The sequence below is a fragment of the Sander lucioperca genome, chromosome 18 (genome assembly GCF_008315115.2).
Source record: "Sander lucioperca isolate FBNREF2018 chromosome 18, SLUC_FBN_1.2, whole genome shotgun sequence".
In the NCBI taxonomy this organism is placed as follows: domain Eukaryota; kingdom Metazoa; phylum Chordata; class Actinopteri; order Perciformes; family Percidae; genus Sander; species Sander lucioperca.
In genome coordinates, this window is record NC_050190.1 from 29,220,454 (window position 1) to 29,238,400 (window position 17,947).

The 17,947-nt window shown below is 41.3% G+C and overlaps 1 protein-coding gene and 1 long non-coding RNA gene across 4 annotated transcripts in view; both read right to left on the reverse strand.

Moving 5' to 3' along the window:
* Nucleotides 1-17,947, reverse strand: part of gabrr2a (gamma-aminobutyric acid type A receptor subunit rho2a) — a 94,108-nt gene that overhangs the window by 10,654 nt on the left and 65,507 nt on the right. For all 3 annotated transcript variants that reach the window (XR_004895796.1, XM_035994993.1, XM_031321460.2), the window contains 5 exons: nt 17,397-17,464; nt 13,227-13,450; nt 7,672-7,754; nt 3,153-3,293; nt 1,256-1,408 (listed from right to left, as the gene is read on the reverse strand). Coding sequence is in view for 2 of the 3 variants with exons in the window: in XM_035994993.1 (XP_035850886.1) it covers nt 1,256-1,408; nt 3,153-3,293; nt 7,672-7,754; nt 13,227-13,450; nt 17,397-17,464 (669 nt within the window). In the remaining variant the exon portion in view is untranslated. The remainder of the gene's footprint in view (nt 1-1,255; nt 1,409-3,152; nt 3,294-7,671; nt 7,755-13,226; nt 13,451-17,396; nt 17,465-17,947) is intronic.
* Nucleotides 4,367-5,532, reverse strand: LOC118493789. Its single transcript, XR_004895799.1, has 3 exons — nt 4,866-5,532; nt 4,733-4,734; nt 4,367-4,695 (listed from the first exon to the last, which is right to left on the reverse strand). It is a non-coding gene; the product is annotated as an uncharacterized LOC118493789 (long non-coding RNA).

Here is a 17,947-nt window from a genome sequence, read left to right on the forward strand (position 1 = left end):
GGGAAGTTTTTCATGTACATTTGAGGCAGTGGTAGATATAATAACATTCTTGAAAATGATCACTTTTGATGACAATTTGTCAGGCGGACAGACATTTTTTTTGTCTTTTGGGGTATGTTGAGGGTGATATTTGACAGCAAAAAGGCAGCAATCCCCAGAATCTTTTTCTGCTAGTTTCCCCTATGTGTCAGGATACACCATGCAAAATTGTAGTGTTAAATGACCATTTATGTAGCTGCAGTACCTTAATATTCACAATTACATCATTCCGCCAAAAGCTTTTCCCAAAAAGGGTGTTTTTGGCCCCTGAGACCAAACGGGGCCGAGTTGGGGGTGGTCGTTATCAACTTGTGATGGCCTAAGGTATAATCGTATAATAGTGAAAAAAAGGTAGCAAAAAACATCCTGAGGAGTGGACCTGGCTCCCGGCCTATAAGGCAGTTACACACCAACCAGACGGCCGACCGTTGGCAGAAAAGGCAGTTGGACTGATCAGTCTCTCCGAGTTGGTCAAAAAAATGCCTCGGAACACACCGAAGAGACGAGACGTAATACGTCTCCATAACAGCAGGCGGCACTAAACTGTATTGTCGCCCAAGAAATGAAAACCGGCAGCTGGTTGGACGAACGCATCACGTGGGTTTGTTTTCTCCGGAAATTCAAAGCCAGATTGTCATGGCTACTCATTCAGAATACAATCTCATATTGTACTAAAATAGTTCACCGAAACGTGTTTCTGAAAACATTTTAAGAGAGAAATAGGCTGTACAGTTATTGAATCTGTCTTCGTTTCAGATTGACAAAGGTCAGTTTAAAAGATTTTCGTCAGATTTTGAGAGGCTTAGTCACGCTCATTCCACTCGCCGTTTCTGGGTGAGTCCCCACTGCCCTGTCTCCTACTGAACATGTCAGGTCGGCCAAAATGAAGGCCGACAGCCCCTCAGACGGACGACGGCACGGAACACACCGAACAGACTTGAGTCACCGACCTCGCCAGACTGTCCGACGGCCGATTATCGGCTCGGTGTGTAACTGCCTTTATATGACAAACTGAGACTTTTGTCTTTCTGTCTGAGACTTTTTTTTTTACAATGTGTTATTGCTACTTTAACTAACCCGTGTTAAGTTCTTCCACCATGCAAATTTTTTATTTTTTCATTTAAAATGATTTCTTTGAAATAACTCAAAAAGACATCAGTTAAATCATCTAACTGATGTCTTGATTTGACAGGGAGTTTTTTGTTTTTTTTCTTACCCAGGGACACCCTGGCCGGCACAGCCCGACGGTCGATCCAGAACGACACCCATGATAGCATCACCATAAGCGTGGCAGGAAAGTATGTCTGCAGGAGGAAGAAGAAGATGTGGCGTCGCAACGTGAAGTTGATGTAGAGACGGTTGTACCAGCCTGCAAATACAGCAAGAGACATGCTCAGACAATGCCTCAACAAGTAGAAACTGTTTACACAAAACGTCAACATTTTACATGAGCTTTCATTTTACTACATTTAAGAAACGTGCTTATTAACATATACAGAGTACGTGAAATCCTTATCATCAGTATAATATGTGATTAATGTAATGACACATGTAATAAATCTAATGATGTCAAAACACAGAGTCCTTAAAAGGGTCCTGGAGCAAAATGTAATATCAAGGTATACATAGTCTAGGCTGCGCTCAAAGTTCAACTTTGACCTTGTTGCCGCAGCCTTGCCAGAGGTGGAGCTAAAAATATAAACTTTTGTCCTGAAGGTAGATGCTAGAGGAAAGTTTATGGGATCAAAGTAGCCGAAATATTTGTGTTCAGTGACTGTAGGCCTATACTTGTAGGCAGAAATGACTGGAGACATGATTCATATGAACAAAATAATTGTTATCGTGTGTGTGTGTGTGTGTGTGTGTGTGTGTGTGTGTGTGTGTGTGTGTGTGTGTGTGTGTGTGTGTGTGTGTGTGTGTGTGTGCAAGGATGCATGTGTTGTTTAAACATTTGAGGGGACACTATAACCGGGCAGTCTGGGAGTCAACCCCCAGAAACATTTTAAGCGTCAAACACATAATTTGCTGCATTCTGGTGACTTTTTATGCAACAATGTGTAGCACAAGTAGACACAATTATTGTTTTCCTTTAGATCGTGTATAGATCGTTTATAGATTGAGACATTTCCTACTGCACTTAAAGGCAGCTTTAATTTCACGGAGAAAGAGAAAGAAAGGAGACGTGTGCATTTTTGCCCACTGCAACACAGACAAGGTTAGGATGATATGGTCCACTATAGGTGTCTAAAATCGTGTGGTATATTTACACCCACACATATATTTGTGTGGGTGGGAAAGAAGATAAATAATTGTTTTTAACTGCTCTTTAATGTTTTATGTAAAGCACTTTGAATTGCCCTGTTGCTATGTGCTGTAGAAATAAAGCTGCCTTGCCTTGCCCTACAGGTAAGAAGGATATATACATGTTTTTAGCCACCTGAACGGTTATTTTTACTTCTTTTGGGGAGTGGGTTGTCTTTCATAATTGTTCATTTCTTATACTGCACGATAACTTTTAGTCTCGTATTTTATCTGTTTTTATATTTTTAATTGTTTTTAAATGCTCTTTAATGTTTTATGTAAAGCACTTTGAATTGCCCTGTTGCTGTAATGTGCTGTACAAATAAAGCTGCCTTGCCTTAACTTCCTATTTTTTTAAGTGGGACAAATCTACTTTTTGGAAGCATTGAGGGGACATATCTCCTGCATACCCGCTGAAATCTACGCCTGTGTGTGTGTGTGTGTGTGTGTGTGTGTGTGTGTGTGTGTGTGTTCTTGTTTAACTATATTCGTGGGGTCCAAAAACCGGGAATACAGTATACTTGTGGGGTCTGGACAGCTTTGTGGAACCAAAATGCTGGACCCCACAACCTTAAAGGGCTGTTTGAGGGTTAAGACTTGGTTTTAGGATTAGGGTTAGAATTAGGTTATGGTTAGGGTGAGGGTAAGGGTTAAGGTTAGGCATTTAGTTGTGATGGTTAAGGTTAGGGTAAAGGGCTAGGAAATGCATTATGTCAATGACAGGTCCCCACAAAGATAGTGCCACGCACTGTGTGTGTGTGTGTGTGTGTGTGTGTGTGTGTGTGTGTGTGTGTGTGTGTGTGTGTGTGTACCTGTGCTGCTGTAGAAGGCCAAGCGAGAGGTGGTGTGGAACTTCTGGATGAGGAACTGTGATAAGGAGATGCGATCATCAGTACTGAGAGACTCATCACCGTTTTTCCAGTACAGCATCAGGTCTTCATCTGTGTAGGCATCTGAAAACCATCGCACATAATGTATTTATGTATTTATCAGGACAATGCACATTAAAAGGTGCTGTAGCTAGGATTGCGAAGATCCAGGACTCAGCCAAAAAATGTGAACATCGACAACTTCTCAGTCGGTTTCCGCTAAAGCCCAAAACGGTCTCCAAAGCCCCTCCCCCCACAAGGGAGAATGAATGCGTGTGCATGAGCAGTGATTGACACGCAATTATACACCCCCCCTGGCCCTGATTGGTGCATCTGAACAGGGAGCGGTGGATTTTTGCAAATCACACTACAGGCTGTAGGTGGTGCCAGAGGAGCCGGATTATTTTTTAAATTACCTGCTTCATGTAGTTCTAGGTCTTTGGTGTTTTTTGCCCCCAACGTCTCCTCCCAGGCAGCACGGCAATGGTTATGTTTAGGGTTAAGGTTAGCAGCCTGGAAGGCGCCGTTGGAGGCAAAAAACACGATTGAGCGTAGTTCTACTCGAACATAGGGTCAGTTTCAGCAAATATGACAGAAAGTTAGTTTTATAAGTCTTACCTACTGCACCTTTAACTGAATGCACCAACCACTGTTTATTTCTGACTGGTCTTCAGTGAAGTGTTTAATTCATTTATTTCATATCTTTTTATTTAGTTTCGTTGAGTTTTCAGTTCATTTGCTCACATGTTCCAAAATTATAAATGAGCATAAGATGTAAAGTTCAGTCCGTTTTTACCTACTGCACCTTTAATGAACATAGCCATTCAGCAAATTTTCAGCTATAGTCCTAGTTACCTAGTAATCATGTCTTTATGGTGGGAGGAAACCGGAGCACCTGGAGGAAACCCACGCAAACACAGGGGGGAATATGCAAACTCCAGACAGAAAGGCCCTGCCCAGACCAGGGATTGAACTCTGCAGTGTCCTACTTGCTGTGAGGCAGCAGTGCTAACCATTGAGCCACCGTGCCGCAAACCATCGTGAATGAAATATGGTCATAGGCTCAAGTCATTTTTTACAACAAAGTAGTAGTAAAACTAGTTACCATCCATTTTAATGAAAATAAAATGCCCCCTTATACCAATGAGACATATATGGAAGCTACTCTCTTGCCTGTTTTTGATTATGTAGATGTGATTCATAGGCACACTGCGTCTTCAACGTTAAAACCCCTAGATTTGGTCTATCAATCTGTACTTAGATTTATTACAGATGAAAGTTATAACACTCACCACTGTCTTTTGTATGATATGACTGGTTGGCAATCTCTTGAGATGAGACAAAATGGTGTCTGTAAAGCACTTCTTGATAAATTACCCTTATTACATTTCCATATTGTTAACTCCATATGTAAATCCATTTTCTACTCGGTCCAATGGATGGCTTTTACTTGAGGCCCCTCGTAGTCGGACTGGGCTTGGCAAGACTGCTTTATCAGCTCGATGGTGTTTTAAGCCCCCAACGTCTCCTTCCAGGCAGTGATGCGACCGTTGACTTCAAGGCACCTAACCATAACCATAACCATTGCCTAATCCTAGTGCCTTCCAGGCAGCGCTGCCTGGAAGGAGACGTTGGGGGCTTAAAACACAGATAAACGCTTTTTCATCTGCTGCTCCACATTCCTGGAATGTGGCACAAAGCTCCTTATAATTGGCCCCTCCCCCATCTATCAGTCAATGTAAAGCTTTGATAAATGACTTCTATGTATATTCTTGTGTCTGCCTTCCCTGATTGTTTAAACTTTTTATCTCTTGTAATTTAAGTGTTGTTGTCTATTTGCTGAAATGCGTGCTGTGCACTCGGCCCAATTGAAAATAAGGGTCTCCCTCAATGGGCCCAGAGTTTGAAATAAAGGTATCATTTGATTCTGCTCACATGTCTTCCACAGTTGCTATTTATTCATGAACATACTGTAGGTTGATGAGGAGCGGATGACTGGGTGCATCTTTCCAGCGAGAAAAGAAGAAAGGGCTTTTGATGGCCAACAACCAAGCAGCAGCCTGAGGCAGAAGTAAACAATCTGCACCATGAAACTAGCAGTAGAAGGAAGCTGCAGCAAGCTACAGTGTGGTAATTCTTTGAGTAATAACAGGTGACACTGACCAATTTAATCTCAATTTCAGGTTCAACTGAGACCACCAAGGGCAGTGATTTTACGGGGCAGGCATGCCTCCTCAGTTTGGCCTCATGCCCGTCAAAAAATGATATGCTTTTTGCCCGGCCAGCACTGCTCCATCTGATTTTGCTGATTTCTTCTCTGCCTCTTTCCTGTCAATATGGTGTAGTGTCTTTTATTGAGACAAAGACAGAAATATGTATATGCATTTGTTTTGTCAAATTTATAAAGCTGCACATACAGCGTTCTGTTTTATAAATCTTAGTTTTAAGTCCAGCTGGGCGCACACACACAAGGCTCGTAGAAACGAGAAAAGAATATTATTATTATTATTATTATATATATATATATTTTTTATATATATATATATATATATGTGTGTGTGTGTGTGTGTGTGTGTGTGTGTGTGTGTATGTGTGTGTTTGTGTGTGTATGTGTATGTGGGACCTGTCTTGAATGAGGACCAGCAATGTGCGGGGTGGGCGGGTAAATGGGGGCGGGGGTGGGAGAGGTGCGCGGATGGTAGGGTGGGTTGGAGGAAGTGAGCCAATAAGCATGCAGCATGCTTCTACCAAGATCTAATAATTTCTCTTTTTAATGTATGTTGTATGTCATGTCTGTGTTTTCTGAATGGACTTTGAGTCTGGAATAAAAAGTTGATGATGATGATGATGATGATGATTGGCTGTCTAACGTTACACGTCGTAGAGACAAACAGGAAAAACTTGACGTTACGCACAGAGACGGGGCTCACGTAGGAGGAGCTGAAAAATAAGTAAAAAGATTTGTGCCGTTATGTGTAATGTTGTCATTTCTTTTTGCTTTATAAGGTTGGTATCGAAATAAAAATCCTTTAGGAAACGGTATCGAAGTCACGATATTGGTACCGGTACCGGTATAAACATTTTTTGAAAGATACCCAGCCTTACTCATTAGACATTACTCAAAAGAACAATAAGGAGCACTCCTATTTCTGTCTTCATTGAAACTAAGATGTCGAAACCCGGGAAATAAAAGAAAAGGAAAAAAGTCTATTAGTTTGCATGACAAACATGAAGATGGAAAAGATGCACAATGGCTGAAAGTGACCGTCAGAGAAAAAAGAGATCTTGAATCCGCTTGTCTGTAACAAAGGAACTAAGTAAGGTTGATAAAGAACTTAGTGAATCAAGTTAGAAACAAGTGATCCTGACCATATGAGGAATTGATGGAACAACTATTGGTAAAAGAGAAATGTTTGGGCAAAATAGACAGAGAAGTTGAAGAAGAAACAAAGAAGCGGAAGTGGAATGGAGATAACTGAGAGGTAGGCTGTGCCTGAAATGTATTTACATTTTAATTAAATTAACAGTTGATATAATATTAAAAATGTACAGAGTTTTTCAAGCTTTTAAGACACAGATCCTGCATTTAATTGTACTTGTCGTCATTGGGATAACCTTCCCTCTGGTATTTGCAGTATTTCTTTTGTGTTTGTTTCAGCATTTGTGGTACTATTCTTTTCTCTGATGCCGTCTGTTCTACCTGGCTTTTGCTCAGTGTGCTATTTTGTGTAAGCATTTTAGCCAGATGAATTCTGAAACTCATAATTCAGTGCGCTTGCTTGCATGTGTGTGCAGTGTAGATTCTCTGGCTTTATGGCCGAGAGGACAAGGTGCGTGTGTGTGTGTGTGTGTGTGTGTGTGTGTGTTTGTGTATGACACATGCCTTTGGTGTGCGAGACCTGGGTTCAATTCCCACTGCGATACATCAACCAACGTGTCCCTGAGCAAGACACTTAACCCCTAGTTGCTCTAGAGGCGTGCGACCTCTGATGTATGTAGCAATTGTAAGTCGTTTTGGATAAAAGCGTCAGCTACATGACATGACATGACATGACATGTGTGTGTGCGCGTCGGTGTTGGGGTGTAAGGGTGCTAGTGCCCTTTCTCAATTTGTGTGTGTTTTTTTTTAATTTACGGAATTCAGAAATAGAAAACTATTTAATAATTAAATAACAGTTTAAGTCAATTCCTGTAAACATCCAAACAGTCATTCCTATGTATATCAAGTTCAAGAATTATAGAGTCTCGGTTTCTAAGGGTAATAAATCATAAGAAATTAACTAATACTTAAGTTGACTCGTATTCCCTTTAACTCATGAAATGTTTGATGTTTTCTCCCCCCGAATTGAAGTAAAACCACATGAACTCTGATAATGTAACACATCTTCTAATTTGGTTCTGGACTGTCCAGGAATACGAGCACTTGATGCTTTTTGGAACCGTAGATGAAACATTTACTCACAGCTCTCCAGCTCCAGTGAGCAGGTCTGAGAATCCAGAGGAAAGCGGCTGAAGTCCATGTTACAGGCTGCTGTCACCGTCACTCTGTTCAACGACAAAAACAAGAACAGACACACAAGGTGAGAACAGTCATGGGAGTGCATGCATTCAGTAATGTCACTGAATTATCTGAATTCAATCACACAGTCACTGGAAAAGACCTCCACTGTACTACATGAATACCATGATTACCAATCAATGACATTCATACTAACTGAACCCATTCCCTACAATTCTCACTACTTCACCTTCTTCTTACACAATTCAAGCTGGCAACCCAGTGTAGCACCAGCCTTTCAGCATACAGCATTCACACCGCAATTTCTTTTTTCTCTAGTTTTGAATGTTGCATGAAATTACAAGATAAATAGGATTGGGCAGAAATAGTACAAAGTAAAAATTGAAATAATAGATATAGTCACATGCTGTGGTTCTCCTAAACACACGAACACAGAGCTGAATGCAAGCACCGTGGATGAAGCATGTAATTAATGCCTTTTAAGCTTAATTCTGCTTTATTACAATGGGGTATTAGTTCAGACAGGTTGTCAATGTCACGCTTCCATTTTAGCCAAACGTCCATCGCAGTTTTGGTTCGACCTGACAAAACTTGTTGCAACAAACATTATGTTAGCTAGTTCACACACAGCATACATTACATCCTCTTTTTAAAAAATAAAACAGTCTGTTGTAGATCTATTATGCTTTTTTCTGTCACTGGTTAGTAGGGTCTTTCTCCTGTCTCTCCCAGATTACCACAAAGTTGCACATGTGTTGATCCAACATATTCTCACTCCCATCTCGTAAAATACGGACGCTTGGTCAGGTTATTGACACTAAAAGTCTCCTTTAGCGTCATATCTAAACGCGCTTTATCTAAACGTGCTTGGTCGGGACTGTTGGCGTCCCTTTTGACGCAGTTATGTTAAAGAAAAGCTCGTGGGTTGGCTTACGTTTCCGTGACTCGCGGGAAGAACGGGACGGTTAAAGACACACGCGGGGCACGAACCCCGGTCTCCTGGGTGAAAGTCCTGTGTTTGACCCATCCACCACCCTGACCAACCTCCCTATGCGGAATTTCCCCCTTACATACTACTCGCTAAACCCCGTGTAGCTGCTGCTCTCCCCGGTACGTTCTACAAACACACTGAAGGGCGCTTTTTTCGTTGCATCAGACGCTGAAAGCCACTGTCCAAACGTCCGTATTTTACGAGTTTGGAGTGAGAACGGGTTGGTTGATCAATGCAATAAGAAATGGTTCAAAGACAGAATCACCGTCATTTCAGATATATAGTTAAACACGAAGGTCCGAACTATCTGTGGTTTCTGCTGTGCTTATTTTCTGTACGGCGACGCTTTGCTAGTGTCTTTGATAAACCAAATCTAACGTTACAAACAACGACATCTCACCGCTGGTCGGACTGACTGTTAGTCAGTAGTTTTGGATGTTATTTTTTTCAGTCTGTGGCCTAACAGGTAAAGTAGGTCTGCGACCTGTTGTACAACATGTGGTAACACTTTACTTGAAGGTATTTACATAAGAGTGACATGACACTGTCATGAACACATGACACAGTCAGGACACAGTCATGACACATGAACCCTAACCCTAACCCAACCCTAACCCTAACTATAACTTGTCATGATAAAAACCGAATGACACTTACTAAAAGAAGCGTTATGTCATAAACGTTTATGACTTGTTTATAATGTTTAAGTGTAACCCAACATGTTAGTCAAAGTGTTGACATATGACAGCATCAAACATGCATTTTAGATGAATGAAATGAGAGTGTATCCAGTTGGTCCTCATTCCTGTTTGCTAAGCGCTGTTTAATTGTATATATGGAACGCAGGGGTTTTCTACCCGGAAGTTATTGTTAACAGACATTGTGATTGGGTCCATACAATCAAACTACTACTTTCCATGAATAATAGCTCATTGGCTGTTTGTACAGGAATGATCGCATAGAGTAAAGGAAGTAATGATACTATTTAGGATAAGAGATCAGATACTGGCTCCAAAAAATATGATGCTGAAGTTTTCAATTCACACTATGTTTAAATAAATCCTCCTATTCTTCTGGCTTTCTGGCAGCTATGTTTCCCCACATCTTCTTGTTCTGTTCTCCAATCTGCTGTCTGGATACAAACAGAATGTGAGAAAGACGTTCATCTGCAGACAGTAAACTATTTACTGTACATCTAACTTTTTGTTTTCCAATACTCCATCACATGATGAATTTATGGTCCCAGTTTGACGTACTGGTTGATTGTAAGTTGTACGTATGTACGTATGTCCTGTGTGGAGCTGCTGGTTAAAGTGATCTGTCTGACTGAAATATGACTTATGTTACAAGATGTCTTTTGAGTAGATGGTTGAGAGGCTTATACGTGGCACGAGGGCAAGTGTTTGTGCAGGTCTTCAGTAATGGCTAACAGGCTGCAAACCACACGTCTTTCTACACAGAAAACACTATTGAGGAAAATGACGCTGAAAGACTTTTCGTGTTTGCCTACAACACGACTTTTGTAATATTACTTACTTACTTACTCCTCTTCATCCACTATGGGACATAAGGTTTCAATGAGCACTCTCCATTGCATTTGGTCCCTGGCAGCATGTTGGACCTCTCCCCATGACAGGTTCATCTGTTCCAGCTCTTGTGTCACAGCTCTGAGCCAGGTGGTTTTGGGCATCCCAGGTTTTCTTTTGCCAGCTGGTGTCCATCTTTTAGCAAATTTTGTGATGCAGTCCTGCTCCATCCTCAACACATCTCCTAGCCATCTCAGGCGTCTGTGCGTAATCTCCTTGGTGATGCTCCGGCTTCCCGTTTTCTTATACAGTTCATTGTTGGAGATCTTATTAGGCCAAAAGATCTGGCATATTCATCGGAGGCATCCATTATGGAACACTTCCATTCTCCTCATGTCTATTCTGACAACTCGCCAGCTCTCTGAACCGTACAGTAGAACAGACTTTACATTGCAGTTATATAGGAGCATCTTCGTTTTAAGGCTGTATTTTGTAATATACACTATAGGGCTGGTCCGAATACCATTTTTTGAGCTTCGAAGCTTCGGTAGTAATGAGCATCGAATATTCGAAGCTTCGGAGAGAGGACATATTATTATCTCTCTATAAATTGCAGGAACGTCTTTCTGTCTGTCTGGGTTTTATGCGAATATCTCTCGAACCGTTAGTCCGATGGATTTCAAACTTGACCTGTGTCTTGCTACGGGCACGAGTAAGTGCAGTGCCAGGTTTGACGTTGTTTGGATTATAAATGCAAAAGATATCGTTAAATATATATCGCTAAAAGAAGCACACATTGGCTTTTGCCGCTCTAGCCGCTGGCCACTCCCCCTCTCACCCTGAGGACCAGAGACAGAGAGCAGCGGAGCTTTGGCAGCTACAATGTGGCATACACCTCAGACCCACAAAAATGTCACTACTTTGGACTGTCTTTGACTTTGAATAACCAAACAACAATTCACGAATTTAAGGACGTATCAGAATCCCACACATGAAAAGCACAACCACACAACAAGTGCAGACAGAGCGTGGTGCCACTTATAGGCAGGCTATTTATCTTATAGAGCGAGACGTATCTGTATATATGTGTGTCCGTGTTTGGGGGGAAGGTAACCTGCACATCAGCAGACACCACATGCAGAACGCACAAGACAACACCGTCTCTCTCTCTCTCTCTCTCTCTCTCTCTCTCTCTCTCTCTCTCTCTCTCTCTGCACACCCACACACACGCGCGCACACACACGCACGGTCCGGTTCTGGTGGTTGATGAACGCAGATGTGCTGATTAGCGTTCATAACGGGCCAGGGGGGTAGCGCACTGCCATGAGTCCATGACGCTAACGTCTGATTACTGTTGGATATTTTGTGATTACATTTTTAAAAATGTAAAAGAGAGTATTATATTTTGAACATATTCAAGCGCGAATGAGAACCGTTTGGAGGGGGATGCCAGGTTGTGCAAAAAAAAAAAAAAAAAAAAATATTCAGGTCCAGCTCTAATACACTATGAGAGACGCTGGATCTGCTCGCGGCACACGAGGAGGCCATCCCTCCCAATGGACCAACACATTCTCACTCCCATTCTGTCAAAAAGCGACGCTTGGTCAGGTGCCTTTGGCGTTTGTTATCTACGCAAAAAGTCTCCTTTAGCGTCATATTTAGACATGCAACAAACACACCTTTGGAGACCAGAATGGCACTGGACCAAATTGACATTCTCCTCCAGTGATAGAAACAATCACTCATGTTCATGGTGAGCCACTAACTTACCTGGTGCTTGTGTAGGTGGGAAACAGTTTGCTCACTCCCAATAACATATCCACTTTACAGACACAAGGTCCCTGATCTGTGCCAGCCAGCATGAAATTTCAGTTTCATTTCAGTATTTTGCATTGAGTGTTTGTTTTCAGAATGTTATTCTTGAGAAAGCATCTGAACTTGCACTTCTTCAATAGTAACATATGGAAACTCTCAGGCTAAGCCACGTCATTACTCAACACAAGGAGATAATAAGGCCTCAAAATGAAGACTTGAACTTTCACAACAAACAAAATCATGCCTTGTTTCCCTGACTAATATGATATGAAATTCCCATCACATCACTTGTGGTCTGATCTCGCTTTGCTAGACCTATCTCCACAGCCAGCGCTGGAGTATGGTTTGGCTGCACCAGTTAACATTCTGCTATAGGGGAAAAAACGCTTGGCTTGTTTTTATTTCTTTAAACCAATCACAGTCGTCCTAGGATGCAGCGAATGGTGCCCTTGCAAAATAGATAGTGGAGATAGCGGAGGGGTAGGAGAATGTCAGGCGGTGCTCTGCTCCGCATGGTGCTCCGCATGGTGCTCTGCATCGTGCTCTGCATGGTGCTCCGCTCCACATGGTGCTCCGCATGGTGCTCTGCATGGTGCTCTGCATGGTGCTCCGCTCCACATGGTGTTCCGCTCGGCAAGGTGCTTCGCTCCGCATGGTCATCCGCATGCTGCTCCATCATATCAGCGGTAGTTGGGGTTCAGTTACCCGAGAATAGGTGACTTTGAGCCGGGTACAGAGCACTGTGAGCTGCCGGTCGCTTTGGCAGACATTACGGTTAAGTTTAGGCGACTAATAGTGAGCATTATGCGGTGACGAAAGTTACGTTTAGGCACTGAAACGATTAATTAAGTTAAGGAAAATGATAGTGGTTTGGATTAAAATACTCCCAAGGAAGACGCATTTCCCTGGGAAGCGAACTCCACTCCCTGGCTTGAAAGTCCTGTGTTTTAACATTCATCAATCCATCCCGACCTCCTCCCAATTGTGGCCAGCTGCGTTCTAATACAGCAGCAATCAATGTGGTGCATAGTGCAACAACAACAAAAAGTGGAATTCTTCCAAATTACAGTGCTTAACTTTTCATAGCTTTTGGAACGTATGGTTCATGACAAAAGGCTGACATGGGTGAAACATGTGAATAAGTCAGATGCTGAAACGCTACAGACCTCAAGCTGTACAGGACGTGTCCGTCAGGAAAGACACGCAGCATGATGTTATCAGTGGTGGTGTCGTGGATGAAGGACCTCTTAGAGTGAACAAAGAAGACATCAGGGACCCAGATCTTCTTCACCAGACGGCCATCAAACGTCATGCTCTTGTTGGTGCTGCTGGTGAAGGACAGGCGCTCATCCTTCCAGTAGTGTCGCAGGTACAGAGTCATGGTGAAGTCCTGGTGGAATTAAAGGAGAGAAAGTAATGTTTATCAATCTATACCCCTAAAACATTACGTTTTTAGTCTGGGAGCGTGGTATCCTTTTGTGAAATCCAATGACTTTAAGTTAAAGACCCAATGAAATCTTTATAGTCATGGTGAAGTGCTGGTGGAATTAAAGGAAAGAAGAATGATGTTCATCGGCCTACACCCCTAACTTTTTTTTTAACTTTTTTTTTTTTTTCCAAAAACAAAACATACATCTCACGACACGACATGTAACCCCCCCCCACACACGCACACACACACAGTCCCCATCACCACCTCCCTATACAAAATTTAAGACAAGATGAAACAACAGCCACAACATCCAATACAATAAAATAACAAAATAGACAACAAACTGTAAACCAAATAAATATTTTATGTATATATGATAACACCATGAGCACATAACATATGTCTCTCCACAGTGCACGGCCTCCTAGGAGCCCTCCAGAAAGCTCAGGTACTTTCCCCATTTTTTAGTGTAAACACTCAATCTTGCAAACGTTTATATGCATCTTACATCTTTTCAAACGCTGCTACTTTAGCCATCCCACAAACCCACTCTTGGATTTAAGGCACCACTTCGTTCCTCCATACTCTTGGCAGAATTCCGTCAAGCTATCATTAAACTGGTTTGGCCCCATTTATGTTTTTGGTCTATGAATGTGCTATCCTTTTATCAAAACCAATGACTGAAAGGTCCTATTACATGCTGCTTTTTGGATGCTTTTATATAGGCCTTAGTGGTCCCCTAATACTGTATCTGAAGTCTCTTTTATATAGACCTTAGTGGTCCCCTAATACTGTATCTGAAGTCTCTTTTATATAGACCTTAGTGGTCCCCTAATACTGTATCTGAAGTCTCTTTTATATAGACCTTAGTGGTCCCCTAATACTGTATCTGAAGTCTCTTTTATATAGACCTTAGTGGTCCCCTAATACTGTATCTGAAGTCTCTTTTATATAGGCCTTGGTGGTCCCCTAATACTGTATCTGAAGTCTCTTTTATATAGACCTTGGTGGTCCCCTAATACTGTATCTGAAGTCTCTTTTATATAGGCCTTAGTGGTCCCCTAATACTGTATCTGAAGTCTCTTTTATATAGACCTTAGTGGTCCCCTAATACTGTATCTGAAGTCTCTTTTATATAGACCTTAGTGGTCCCCTAATACTGTATCTGAAGTCTCTTTTATATAGGCCTTAGTGGTCCCCTAATACTGTATCTGAAGTCTCTTTTATATAGACCTTAGTGGTCCCCTAATACTGTATCTGAAGTCTCTTTTATATAGACCTTAGTGGTCCCCTAATACTGTATCTGAAGTCTCTTTTATATAGACCTTAGTGGTCCCCTAATACTGTATCTGAAGTCTCTTTTATATAGGCCTTAGTGGTCCCCTAATACTGTATCTGAAGTCTCTTTCCCAAAATTCAGCCTTGGTACAGAATTACAGCCACTAGAGCCAGTCCCACAATGAGCTTTCCTTAGGATGTGCCATTGTTGTGTCTGTAGCTTTAAATGCTATTGAGGAGGAGAGGGGGGGGGACAAGGTGGAGGGTGGGGGGTGTGGCTTTGACCAACTACCATGCTTCGCTTGTTTTAAAGCCATGATGTCTCTCTCTCTTTCTCATGGGTGGGCCAAATTCTCTGGGCGGGCAAAGCAGAGAAAGGGGAGGTAACCTTTCCCCTTATGACGTCATAAAGGGAAGATTCCAGATCGGCCCATCTGAGCTTTCATTTTCTCAAAGGCAGAGCAGGATACCCAGGGCTCGGTTTACACCTATCACCATTTCTAGCCACTGGGGGACCATAGGCAGGCTGGGGGAACTCATATTAATGTTAAAAAACCTCATAAAGTGACATTTTCATGCCATGGGACCTTTAAAGACCCAATGAAATGAAGTGGTGCAAAAATACATGTGTCGAAATGGGTGCATAAAGACTCACCAATGAAGAGTTTAATGCTTAATATTTCCTAGGGGAGGACCCTTCACTTTATATGTGTTCCTACCAATGTTGAATCGAAACCCACGCCCTCTGAGAAACATGACTGACAGGAGCTGACCAACCAGGGAAATCTGGCTGCTGTGGCCATCAAAAAGCAGCATCAGTTGGGGAAAGACTGGCTGCTCTTTAACTGCTTCTGGTCTTCAGTTGTCAACATTTAATTAGATTGCCTTACTTTTCTGTTTCCCTTCTCGTGTTACAGTTATTCTGTCCAACTGACAACTTCCCAACCGACAAAAATGGGGCTCTCAGGCTCAGAGAGACAGAGAACCATTTCCATTAAAGAAAACAACAACAACCCTGTTGTAAGTGGCATGGGGTGAAGTCACTTTAAAAAAAAAAAAAAAAAAGGAATACACTGTCTTCACAACCATATCTGCTGATAATTTTATACTCCTCATTGCATTGGAAGAAACAGTATAGGGCTGACTGTGCATGAATACTGTATAGGATCATTCAACAAGTTGTTTTACACTGATTTGCTTTTTCAGTCATTCCAAAAGATGAACCAAAATTTCAGTAAAAAATATGTTGTGTATGATCTTGGCTACCTAAGAGCTTGCGCTCTTTCTGTGCACAGCTCCGCCCTGGGACGCTACCATTACTTATTGAATAGGAACTGAGGAAGATCAAAGAATGTGTCCTTACTGTGATATTGGGGAAGGAGAGAGGGTAAATCATTTTTTTAATGTACTGCCCATTCTATAATGGTGGTATATAATGATCGGAGTTCTCCTTTAAGGGCACTGCTAATGGGGATCTAATTTAATTGAACTAAACTTTTCTGTCTTTCCACCAGATGGCAATTTATTATACAGCAGAATTGATTTTTTAGATTGTACTCATTACTTATAAAGCACATCATCGCCCCAGATACATATCAACCTGCAACACAGATCCTCAGGCAAGAACCTGCTGGCTATACCCATGGCTACGTTTACCATAATGTCTAGCTGTGTAGCAAAAATAGCAAATTATCACATCAGCAGCAGCTTCAGTGCTCTGTCTGGGTCTACCCAGAATGTATTCAGGCACAGTATTGAGTGTAGGTCACCTGTGTTTATGCAGCAGTCAGAGCCCAACACACAATCCACCGTAGTTACGCATGTGAAAATTATAAAATTTTTAATTTGAAGCGTAAAAAATGCTTCTGTTAGCAATTTTATATTAGTTTATTTTACATTGTATATACTTACATTAAAAGCTTTTTTAGCCATTTCATTTTAACCCGAATAACATGTACATGTGTGTTCATATGTACACTGTGAAGCTTTGATGTAATTTTACAGTATCTTACTGTTTTAATGTTATACTGGATCATACTGTAAATGGCAATGCATTCTGGGAGAAAATAATAACATTACAGCGCTATCTGCAAATGTTACAGATTACAGGTATTTACTGTTAATACCAATGCATCTTGGGAAAATAAAAGAAAAGGCGGGAATTACACTGCTGCCAGTATATTACTGTAAATTAAAATAACACAGTAAGAAACTGTCTATTTACAGTAAAATAGCTTAAAATTTAAAAACAGTATGCAAACTGTAAATGAACAGTAGTTTCCTGGCCAACCTGCTGCCAGTATATTACTGTAAATTTACAGTGAAGAGTTTTACAGTGATGTGGGTATGAAACTGTATATTTAGTTCAGTTTAATTAGTTTATTGAACATTTAAAAAAAAAAAAAAATGAAAGATAAATAACATTTCAGTACAGGTAAGAAAACGAACAAAAACAAAATCCTCAGCAAATATCTTTCAAAATTGTTGTAAATGATTCAAATAAGGATTTGATTATGTACTCTACTGCATATGTATTTCACATATGTTTCTCTCATACTGTGACATGCATCATCTTTAATATTCTGTCACATGATAAACAGCTATGGATAAATACAGGTTTTCTTACCATATCAACCTCAGAGATGCTGTCCAAGCTCTCCACCTGAACGTCCACTCCAACAGGGATGGCAGGCCCTGCCAAACAAAGGAATATCATGAGCAAATAGATGAAAGTACACTGCAGGCGGTGCCACCCCGCTGGTTTATGAGAAAACTTTCTGAATGTCACCAGTTGGCTGCCTTCCTCTGCTCAGTTTAGAGTTGAGTGTTTTAGTCAGGGGTGGAAGTAACAAATTACATTTACTCTCGTTACTGTAAAGTTGTTTTTCTGTGTACTGAAGTAAGTCAGGGACTGTCCTAAAAGTTCATTATTCATTTCCAACTGTATTGTAGTATATGACCATTCTATAACTTTCTATAAACTTTGCTTAAAGGTTTGTTATAAGGGAGTCCTATGAACTTTACTCTACATTTACTGAGAACATCTGGAAATTGTTAACATGAGTAGGGGTCCCCCCAAGACAGAAGAGACCTTTTTTGGAGTTGTGCCAGATAACAGGCATTGATTGGTTAGTTATCCGTCCAATGATATACTTACAAAATTACGTCCTATGTTGA